The sequence below is a fragment of the Saccoglossus kowalevskii genome, chromosome 14, assembly GCF_978046115.1.
Source record: "Saccoglossus kowalevskii chromosome 14, keSacKowa6.1, whole genome shotgun sequence".
In the NCBI taxonomy this organism is placed as follows: Eukaryota; Metazoa; Hemichordata; class Enteropneusta; family Harrimaniidae; genus Saccoglossus; species Saccoglossus kowalevskii.
The window spans coordinates 13,285,774-13,298,404 of NC_140654.1; the positions used below are offsets into that span (position 1 = coordinate 13,285,774).

The 12,631-nt window shown below is 38.5% G+C and overlaps 1 protein-coding gene across 1 annotated transcript; it reads left to right on the top strand.

The window, feature by feature from the left end:
• The first annotated feature begins 2,223 nt into the window (after window positions 1–2,223).
• Window positions 2,224–8,434, top strand: LOC146734470 (uncharacterized). Its single transcript, XM_085507470.1, has 3 exons — window positions 2,224–2,247; window positions 5,307–7,653; window positions 7,746–8,434. Exons 1-3 carry the CDS (start codon window positions 2,224–2,226, stop codon window positions 8,432–8,434), a joined length of 3,060 nt encoding a protein of 1,019 aa, XP_085363596.1.
• The last annotated feature ends 4,197 nt before the right edge of the window (window positions 8,435–12,631 follow it).

A 12,631-nucleotide genomic window follows, 5' to 3' on the forward strand; every position in this document is an offset into this window, starting at 1 on the left:
ATTCCACCACTCTGATCGTTTCTATATCATCGGTAATTCAGTGTACCGCTCGAATGTAATGCATCAATCATTAGTTTATTTTTGAAGATTTATTTTACAATGACTGGAAAACCGACCGAAATCGCGAAATTTTAGGATTCAATCTTTACTCAGTCAACCATCAAAACTATTCAGTTCATTCTCTTCACTAAGTCAACCTCAAAACATTGAGAGCCATAGCCGATGCTTCAAAAAACGAGTTTCTCTTCAAATGGTTCAAAACCAAATTAAATGAAGCACTATGATTCGTCACAAATTACGCTGACATTCTTAGCAGCCTGGAAAAAGAAATCACTCAACTAACCTCACCACGATCAACGACAAAAAAGAAACATTATAGGCGATCTCCTGTTCGAGGTAACGGGCTTGGCTTGGCTACAAAGAGACAATTGAAGTTACTAGCTCGCCAAATTGACCACTTTGAAACGAGACATCTAACCGATCATCATCATCAAGACATCGGCTCAGATATTGTATGCCTCAGCAAAACAACCGATTGACGAATTTCTAGACTCAAATTCCAACAAGAACAATCTTGACATGATACTTAAACTACGTTCCTTGCAAGAACGTGTGGACGTCAACACAACATTTCGGGAGACCCACGAGATGAAAGACACAATTTTAGTATATCTGTTAATTACTGTTGATAGAACACATTTTATGAATGAATTGGTTTTCCGATTTGAAAAACATTGAGTACGTATTCATGCGTTAATTAATAATATTCAACCCATTGAATTTGTGCCTCACCCCCAAAAAAAGTCAGAACAGCATTACTAGACATCTCCATATTTCTAAGACAAAATTAACCAAATTTCGAAATTATACATATTTTAATACCAAACTTGCTATTTTTACCATCAAACTACTGAATCACTGTACATATTATTACGTATACCATTGACAAATTCAGACTCCGCTTATAAATTATACTCGATTATGTCTTTACCAATCATTACTCCGCTTATCGTTCACGATTCGATTGACCACATTCTGAATAATTTGTACATACAGATTTTTGCGATATACATGTACTTATTGTTTTCAATACAAAACTTACTGCTTATTTGATCCCTCAATCAAAAGCTGTTTTACTTGGGATTGACGTTTCCACGTTTCCACGTTAAACTGATGTGACGACATGTCGGTCATCAACGATTTTCAGAAAAGGGTGACTGTCGAAAAGTAGGACACCACTTATTTAAAATAAACAGTTATATTGGAGAGAATGAGATGAAATTTTATTATTATCATTGTAGATTCAATAAGCAAACGGGAAGCGGGTCAAGAAATCGTAAATGTTTCATATTATAGAGATGGTGCGTAGTTCGTTCTTTGACGGTAAACACGTACGCATTGCATACAGAGCCTTTTCAATGGCGAACATCGACCAGTAATAATAGCATACACTTTGTATGCTAATTCATGTTTAATAAAATGCGCTAAGTTTTGATTATTGCCAAGATGTACAGGGAGCACTCGCTTATCCATTAGGCAGATTTCATTATACAATTATAATATCCTGACCGTATTGTTTACACTCTCGTAAATCGACTGTTTGACGTGTCTGGGGCACCCAGTGGACGAGGAATGCATGCGTGCACGTTACATTTCGTCAACACTTTCATTGACAATAGTATCATTTGCAATATGGTGTAATATCAATCGACGATCCTCTGAATACTGAATGTATGTATGTATGCACGTTGTAGTTCGAATGATTAGATATTTCTTTTATTTTGCCATTTTTGTCGATTCTTTCATTATGAACAGTGTTGACTTGCTCTCGAAATAAATACTTTTACACCGATGTTACCGTTTGTAATGTTTATAGTGTGTACGTGAAAGATATTCGCCTTTGAAATAATAATTAAAGACACAACTATATAGTCTTCAAATCAGCTGGGTGTTATTATTGAAGTAACGCATGAGGCGTGATATTGTTGTAATGGGGGTCTGATCGCGTTTCATAACTCCTGTATTGAATAATGCCATGAATCAAATTGTTCTAACAACATGGTAAACACGGGTCAGCAGTAAGTAGCTATTTTATCGGCGAGGAAAGATCTGCTTCTTGATTGCGATTATGATTATGTCTAATATAATGTATAATAATCTATTACTCTACGTACACAACTTGAAGCGGGCTTTTCAATTCAACTCACTGCGGCCGTACACAACATGGCTAGTTCCCCCTTCGAAAGAGTGAGTGCGTGTGTTGTGTTAGCAACACTATCTGTGACCACTGAGCTTGTCAAATATTTACAAAGCACGATGTGATAACTGAGGTGGTAAACTGACCATGATGTCAATATCCAACCACCTAATTTGCACAATAATAATTAAAATTGAAACCGTATTCATGCGAGGGATCTTGGTTGGAAATATAACGAAGTAACAAAAAACCAGCAAAGTGAAACAATAATAAAATCACAAACATGTGAATGTAAAGCAAAAAAAAAAATATGTTGTGGTTGGTTTAGGCATTTGGCATTTTAGGATTTTTTTTTCTTGTCGTAACCTGAAACAGATGTGGACGAATTTTCCTAGCTCAATGATTGTTTTGTCATTTTAACTTTTTTAGTATACCTGTTAGGTGTTCATCATCTGTTCATCATACAGAAAAATTAAAACAGAATTTGCATATGAAAAATATCTCACCACAATCAAAAATCTAAATCATAGTGCTGTGCTAAGGCGAAACTCGGAATAAGGGTTCATACTTTTTAAATCGAAAGGGGTAGACAAAATAACCTTATAGCTGAAGACTGAATTTGCTCAGTTTGTGACAACTAGAAAATTGAGAACAAAAAACAATATCTTCTCAATTGTAATGTATACAAGGAGAAACAAAAAAATCATGATTAAAATATTAAATACAATAAAATCAACTTTAGGACAGATGATGAACACCTAACAGGTATACTAAAAAGTTAAAATGACAAAACAATCATTAAGCTAGGAAAATTCGTCCACATCTGTTTCAGGTTACGACAAGAAAAAAAATCCTAAAATGCCAAATGCCTAAACCAACCACCACATATATTTTTTTTTTTGCTTTACATTCACATGTTTGTGATTTTATTATTGTTTCACTTTGCTGGTTTTTTGTTACTTCGTTATATTTCCAACCAAGATCCCTCGCATGAATACGGTTTCAATTTTAATTATTATTGTGCAAATTAGGTGGTTGGATATTGACATCATGGTCAGTTTACCACCTCAGTTATCACATCGTGCTTTGTAAATATTTGACAAGCTCAGTGGTCACAGATAGTGTTGCTAACACAACACACGCACTCACTCTTTCGAAGGGGGAACTAGCCATGTTGTGTACGGCCGCAGTGAGTTGAATTGAAAAGCCCGCTTCAAGTTGTGTACGTAGAGTAATAGATTATTATACATTATATTAGACATAATCATAATCGCAATCAAGAAGCAGATCTTTCCTCGCCGATAAAATAGCTACTTACTGCTGACCCGTGTTTACCATGTTGTTAGAACAATTTGATTCATGGCATTATTCAATACAGGAGTTATGAAACGCGATCAGACCCCCATTACAACAATATCACGCCTCATGCGTTACTTCAATAATAACACCCAGCTGATTTGAAGACTATATAGTTGTGTCTTCAATTATTATTTCAAAGGCGAATATCTTTCACGTACACACTATAAACATTACAAACGGTAACATCGGTGTAAAAGTATTTATTTCGAGAGCAAGTCAACACTGTTCATAATGAAAGAATCGACAAAAATGGCGAAATAAAAGAAATATCTAATCATTCGAACTACAACGTGCATACATACATACATACAGTATTCAGAGGATCGTCGATTGATATTACACCATATTGCAAATGATACTATTGTCAATGAAAGTGTTGACGAAATGTAACGTGCACGCATGCATTCCTCGTCCACTGGGTGCCCCAGACACGTCAAACAGTCGATTTACGAGAGTGTAAACAATACGGTCAGGATATTATAATTGTATAATGAAATCTGCCTAATGGATAAGCGAGTGCTCCCTGTACATCTTGGCAATAATCAAAACTTAGCGCATTTTATTAAACATGAATTAGCATACAAAGTGTATGCTATTATTACTGGTCGATGTTCGCCATTGAAAAGGCTCTGTATGCAATGCGTACGTGTTTACCGTCAAAGAACGAACTACGCACCATCTCTATAATATGAAACATTTACGATTTCTTGACCCGCTTCCCGTTTGCTTATTGAATCTACAATGATAATAATAAAATTTCATCTCATTCTCTCCAATATAACTGTTTATTTTAAATAAGTGGTGTCCTACTTTTCGACAGTCACCCTTTTCTGAAAATCGTTGATGACTGACATGTCGTCATATCAGTTTAACGTGGAAACGTCAATCCCAAGTAAAACAGCTTTTGATTGAGGGATCAAATAAGCAGTAAGTTTTGGAGTGAAAACAAGAAGTACATGTATATCGCAAAAATCTGTATGTACAAATTATTCAGAATGTGGTCAATCGAATCGTGAATGATAAGCGGAGTAATGATTGGTAAAGACATAATCGAGTATAATTTATAAGCGGAGTCTGAATTTGTCAATGGTATACGTAATAATATGTACAGTGATTCAGTAGTTTGATGGTAAAAATAGCAAGTTTGGTATTAAAATATGTATAATTTCGAAATTTGGTTAATTTTGTCTTAGAAATATGGAGATGTCTAGTAATGCTGTTCTGATTTTTTTTGGGGGTGAGGCACAAATTCAATGGGTTGAATATTATTAATTAACGCATGAATACGTACTCAATGTTTTTCAAATCGGAAAACCAATTCATTCATAAAATGTGTTCTATCAACAGTAATTAACAGATATACTAAAATTGTGTCTTTCATCTCGTGGGTCTCCCGAAATGTTGTGTTGACGTCCACACGTTCTTGCAAGGAACGTAGTTTAAGTATCATGTCAAGATTGTTCTTGTTGGAATTTGAGTCTAGAAATTCGTCAATCGGTTGTTTTGCTGAGGCATACAATATCTGAGCCGATGTCTTGATGATGATGATCGGTTAGATGTCTCGTTTCAAAGTGGTCAATTTGGCGAGCTAGTAATGTCGGGGATGGGTTCGAATGATCATTTATTTCCATTCAATATTGCTTTAGTTACATTTATTGCGTGTTACGCGACTCTTCGCTTACGAGTACATTGATATTTCGCTGCCTCGATTAAAGCGGACACTAACTATTTGGAGACCCTAAATCTCAAGGCATTTTCGAATAGCAAAACTGGGTATAAAACCATACCACGAACTACAGTCGCTCTCCTACAACGAGACGGCTATAAAAGTCCCATTGACTTGCTCATCGTTGATGAGATTTCTGATAATCTTGACAATAACGTTACTGGTGACCTACGTAACATACCACACTTACGAAACCTACCTCTAGCGCATCCAATCACAAGTGACACCACACTGACTATAGATGTACTTATTGGTGCGGATCGGTATTGGGACTACGTAGGAAACCACATTATAAGGGGAACCAGTCCTGTAGCAGTTTCCTCTGCCTTTGGTTATTTACTTTCGGGACCAGTCTATTCAACTAAGAGAAGAGGCCATAATACGAATACATTTCATATTTCCTCGATCAAAACACCAGACCCCGAGCTCGATAAACTTGTCGCCAACTACTGGGACCTCGAAACGGTAGGCATCCATGACACCATCAAAGTAAGCGAAACCAAAGCCACCCATGATGAACAACATCGCCAATTTGTTGATAATTGCTTGTCCAGCAAGGACGGAAGGTATATCGCTAAGTTACCATGGCGACCAGATCATGATATTTTGCCGACAAACTTACAGTCAGCCACCTCACGCACCAGAAATATGATCAACAAATTGCCAAGCGAACTTGTGAAAGTTTACGACACCATCATACAAGATCAACTTAAGCAGGGCTTCATCGAGGAAGTCACCGACGACGATCGAGAAATCGGACACTACCTGCCTCATCGATCGGTCTCGAAGGACAGCGAGTCCACTCCGATCAGAATCGTAAATGATTGTTCAGCAACTTCAAAACGGGATCAACCCAGTTTAAATCAATGTTTAGTCTCCGGACCGCCACTGCACAACTCGCTGACGTCGATACTAATTCGATTTCGCTCAAACCCAATAGCTATGACGGTAGACATTGAGAAGGCATTTCTGCAGATACAGCTGGATGAATCCGACAGAAAATTCACTAAATTTCTGTGGTTAAGCGACCCGACTGACATTGCTAGTCCCTTCAAGACGTACCAATTTAAGGCAATATTGTTCGGCGCAACCAGTTCACCTTTTATTTTAAACGCGGCACTGCGACATCTGACCGATTCATATTCCGATAATCCTACTGCAATTAATTTGCAAAAGAATTTATATGTGGACGACGTGGTTACTGGCTGTGAAACACCAATGCAAGCTTTGCAGTTTTACGAACAATCCACTGAAATGCTCGCTACACGTAAGTTTAACTTACGATCATGGAGTACAAATGACACCCTCTTAAAGAAAACTACGAAAATCGACGGCCGTTCAAGTGACAAAGAAACAGTCTCAATTCTCGGTATTCTATGGAATTCCAGTTCCGATTATCTTCAGGTAAAGAAAATGAAATCTCCCGATTTTGGAAAGTTTACTACCAAACGAGACGTCACCTCTTACAGCGCGAGTTTATACGATCCATTGGGATTGTATTCTCCGGTTCACGTCCGAGCAAAACTACTTATTCAAGCCCTATGGTTAAACAACAGTGATTGGGACCAAGCCATCGATTCTAAATTTCTCCTACAATGGCAAGGCATCGCAGCGGATCTCTATCAAGTAACAAAGAACAGCGAAATTCCACGTAAGTACTTTACAATACAACCTCAGAATGTCGAAATTCATGTTTTCGCAGACGCCTCAGAACGTGCTTACGGTGCTTCAGTATACTTGGTCTCTGAACACGAATCTACACTTGTTATCGCGAAGACACGTGTCACTCCCATTGGTGAACAAGCGTTGACATTACCACGACTCGAGTTGATGGGAGCATTGATCGGAACACGGCTTGGCCAGTTTGTATCTGAATCCCTTAAAGATAATTTCAATATTACCAAACGCCTTCTGTGGTCGGACAATCAGATAACACTACACTGGTTGAACGGGCGAGGGAGACAAGATGTCTTTACTAAAAACCGCGTTTTGGAAATCACATCCCACCACCAAGAGTACCGCTACGTACCCACTTCACAGAACCCAGCTGATCTCTTAACCAGGGGAATTTCTCCGCGTCAACTGAGTGAGTCTCGTATTTGGTGGTTTGGCCCCGATTGGTTAACTAATAGCGCATTATGGCCGAAATGTGAATTGTTTCCTATCGAAATAACTGAAAGTGTCAACGAGCAATTGGATCCTGCGACTGCGCCAAAATGTCTCACAGAAACTGCGATACATCATATGTCAACTGTCACTAAGCCAACTTTGCTGCAAACAGAATTCGGTGACATACTACCCGCTACAAATATGTGTGATACTCCAGTGAATACTGACAATTTTCCGCGCCAAGTTGGATTCAGTATTGACAGTATATTTCAAGTCAATAATTATCGCGATCTCTCTCATTTATTACGAATTACGGCTCTTGTACTATACTACGTTTCGTACATAATATTAAAGCAAAGCTAACTCGACGGCCATTGAACATTTCTAGTCTCCATGGAAACGCACCAACTGCGTCCGAGATCAATGACGCTGAGCACAGGTGGTTGAAAGCTGTTCAACACATTCACTACTCGGACGAAATACTCTATTTACAGCGCCAGGCGAAACAAGTTGGACCACTTTGTAATCAACTCAAGTTATTTCTCGATGATGACGGGATTCTACGAGCAGGAGGCCGACTCCAGAACACATCCCTTCCCTATGATAGTATCCATCCAATTTTACTACCAGGGAAACACGCTTTCACGTCAGCGGTCATACGTGATACCCACCGTCGTTTACAACATGCAGGACCAAATGCAACCGCAACCAGTATACGCGAACGCTATTGGATTATATCCATTCGCCGATATGTGAACATAGAACTCAATAAATGTGTGGTGTGTAAGCGAGTAGATGGGCCAGCCTATTCCAAACCGATCCCCGCTCCACTTCCTACTTTCCGAGTTCAAGAAGCAGACCCCTTTTCCGTGTGCGGTATCGACTATACAGGACATTTATTCGCCCTATCCTATCTCAAAATCAGTTGTGAAAGCCTATATTTGTCTGTTTACGTGTGCGATAACACGAGCAGTTCACTTGGAGCTTGTGCCAGACTTAACAACAACATCATTTATTCAAGCCCTCCGACGTTTTTCAGCTAGACGTAGTACTCCTAAATTAATTGTTTCGGACAATGCCACTACGTTTGTATCGGCCGCCAATGAACTCAAAACCCTGATGTCCGATCCTGCAGTTCAGCGATACCTGACAAATCAACTGGAAATTTACTCCCAAGCGATCTCCTTGGAATGGGGGATTTTTCGAGCGTATGATAGCCATCACTAAGACTAGTCTAAAGAAAATTCTCGGTCGCGCCTGTGTAACTTATATCGAAATGGAAACGATTGTGACGGAGATCGAGTCAGCAATCAACGATCGTCCCCTTACACATCTTTCTACTGACGACAACGATTTAAATCCACTTACGCCCTCCCACCTGGTCAACGGAAGAAATATTTGCTGTTTACCAAGGCAAACAGTCATCAATCCTAACTCCAATTTCGCCACAGATCACCAGTCAGCCAACTGGCGCTATGCGTATTTAACTACCTTGCTAACCGCATTTTGGAAAAGATGGGCTAACGAATATATCGTTTCACTGCGAGAACGACACCTTAATCAACACAGAGGAGTTAAAATCAACACTGTACGGGTCGGCGACATAGTACTTATTCACAACGATGTGCGTAAGCGGGTACATTGGCGTATGGGCCGTGTGACAAAGTTGTTACCGGGAGCCGACGGTATAGTTCGTGCTGTGGAACTTGCAACCAAAAACGGTTCCACAAATCGATCTATAACTCGACTGATTCCATTAGAATTGTCTACTGAATCTGAGACCGAATCACATCTAACCCGAGATTTGATGATTTCGAAACCCAATATGAATATTGATCAACGAGATGAACAAGCCGGAAGAAGGTCACACACAAGCAGTCCCGCCGGGGACGGTGACCAAAGACCACACGCAAGTAGCTCCAATGGGAGCGGTGGTGAATCCATCCAGCCACGACGATCGAAAAGGGCGACGGCTCGCATAGCTGAACGAAGAATTGAAAATCTGATCCAGCGTGATCTTGTGTGACATTAATAATAATAACTTTTATTTCATAATCGACTTTATGATGTACTTTCGTTCAAACTGCTTTGTATGTAAATTATATATTTGCGTTATTCATGCACATTGTCATTATCTTTATCGCTTTATTATCACGGAAATGAAACGTGTCTCATTCGAAAATTATGCTAGACGCATCTTTCGCGGCGGGAGTATGTCGGGGATGGGTTCGAATGATCATTTATTTCCATTCAATATTGCTTTAGTTACATTTATTGCGTGTTAACTCTTCGCTTACGAGTACATTGATATTTCGTGCGTCCGTGTTGGCGCCTGAGCGTTGTTACATTGTTTAAAATTTCTAGTTGGTCGCGTGCCGGTCGCGTGCGGCACTCTCTCTTTTCTGTCTCATCTTAGCAGCAGTGTATTTTTGACGTGTACGTTTCACCGCTGAATAAAGATCCATTGACAATAGATCTGCTTCCTATCTATTTCGGGAAACCATCTAGTGTTTTGTGGGACACACTCAAGCTTATATATTTTCTCAACCACAAGTAACTTCAATTGTCTCTTTGTAGCCAAGCCAAGCCCGTTACCTCGAACAGGAGATCGCCTATAATGTTTCTTTTTTGTCGTTGATCGTGGTGAGGTTAGTTGAGTGATTTCTTTTTCCAGGCTGCTAAGGATGTCAGCGTAATTTGTGACGAATCATAGTGCTTCATTTAATTTGGTTTTGAACCATTTACGTGTTTTATTTCGTTTATTTGGGAAACCAAATCCCTCCGCTGTGGGCCATGTGTTTTTGTTATATGTCGAAAATGATGGTAGTATTTTAGCAAAGTCTAATCGATAAAAATAAGTGAATTGACTGATAGCGCCTGGGGTTATAAATGACTGATGTTAGAAATATGCGAGTATTTCGACTTTCATTCATGGTGAATTTCAACTCTGTAGTAATTCACACTGCCACGAAAGGAACAGTATACAACTAATCGCCATAAACGAGATTAGGTTTGTTTGCTCGATGTTTGTTATGTCCAGGCGCGATTCAATACACGCAGGTCGAAATCCATGCATATGGGTAACGCTTTAAACTTGAAATCCTATTCAATATCCCTGCTTGCGAGTGTTCATGTTTTAGATAACATAAATATACAAATACACCAACATCTGTTGTTTATCATCTACGTGGGAGGTCTATTTCACGTTGGGAACACTTATGACACGCGAGTTATAAATAATCCCTATGCCTTAAACTTAATCGTGTGATTTAGTTCAAACTGGCAACTGGAGTGTACTTTGGAGTAATACACATCGCTCAAACACCGATGACTATTTTTACTCGTACGGTAGTCATGTCACGGAATTTAAAAGTTTTCTCGTACGTGAATCAACAATCGTCGAATACTTTCAAGCCATGTGTGGCCAATACGTTCTGTATGACTTGTTGCGTAGATCTTCTTCGTCGTGGGAAAACGAAAATCGCTACGTTACAGCGTAAACACATTCCGTGTGATGATTATGTATGTCAAAGTTATTCTGTGAAACGATCAGGTAAATATATATTTTAACTCATAGTAGCATAGTCCGCCATTTTTTTGAAAACCAAACTGTACGTCGATCAACCGATTTTGCATACTGTGCATTTTAGCGGGTTTATGACCGCATTTTTACGGGGTGACTTATACTTTTAAATTTCCAACACATAACCCTCTTTATATAACTATCGGTTTTTAATTATTCTCTTTCTCTCTCTTTTTCTTCTACGACAGATGAGCGATTCTGATTAGAGGGATGGAATAAGAAAAAAAAAGTGTACTAACTGTCTGACTCATTGAAAGGAAGTAAGAATTAACAACATATGTATATAGAATGAATTATTTTTTTATTGATCAATGTTTACTATTTTTGACTTTTCTCGTTTCTGTGTTTTAATCGAATCGTTTATGTACTCATATTGTTTTCGTGCCGTTAAAAATAATTTACTCGAAAAAAAAAGCAAATAAGAAGTAAGAAATATGAACAACATATGTATATATAGAATTAATTATTTTTGATTGTTCACTGTTGACTTTTTACTCTTCCGTGTTTTAAATCGAATCGTTTATGTACTTTTATGTATGTATTTTTCGTGGCGTTAAAATAAATTTAACCACGCCACACATTTACATGTATATACGTATTTTTCGAGGTATTAAGAAATATTTAATCATTAATCGCTAAACATTTACACGCTATGCAACTATTTTCCTTACTCACATCGTATGTTTTTTTTTCGTGCGTTAAAAAAAACTCAACCACGCCATGAATGTATATTCCATGTCACTAATCTTAGTAGTTTTAACGATCTTTTGTGTAATAAACTCTGTTAGTTTTCAAAAATGCCGTGTACTGATTAGCGTGTGTGTGTGTGTGCGTGTGAGCGCCGTCTAAGGCGACACTATAGGTACGACCATGTGCGTGTGAGCGCCGTCTAAGGCGACACTATAGGTACGACCATGAGGGCGCTGTCCATGGGATGACGTCATAACGATGACGTCATATTGGAATGGGATGACGTCATCCCCATGATGACGTCATATTGTGATGGGATGACGTCATCCTATCCCAATATGACGTCATCGTTATGACGTCATCCCATGAACAGCGCCCTCATGGTCGTGCCTATAGTGTCGCCTAAACTACTCAGTCTCGTCAATACAATAAAGAAATATATACATTATTACTAATGCATGGCAATACAACTAATTAAATTGAAAGAAATTGCAATATAAAATATTCCGTCAGTAACACTTCTCAAGGGTGTATTTCACGGGCAGTATTATTTACGAAAATATTTGTTTATAATGTTATAAATTGGCTTGGCAATTTCCACCCTAATTAGATATAATGTGTACATATTTTAATAAATAAAATTAAAGATACACTAACAAAAATGAAATATTAATTATTGGCGATCCGCTCTGCTAGGATTGCCCTTATAATCACTTTTAATGTTTTGTGTGTGATTTCCAGTGTTTTCACGTATTATTTCTTCTGTGATTTTTTTGGCTTGGCCGATTTTGCTCAAACTTGGCAGGTAGGTCACACCTTCACCCTAGTTATTAGGAAAAATCTGAAAAAATGGCCCACCGTTGCCATAGCAACAGGTAAAAAACTGTTTGTTTGTTTTTGGATAGCTTCGTGCCAAATGTATCTCCTCCTACAAATTTGGGATAAAACACGCGGCCGTCCCTCAGCA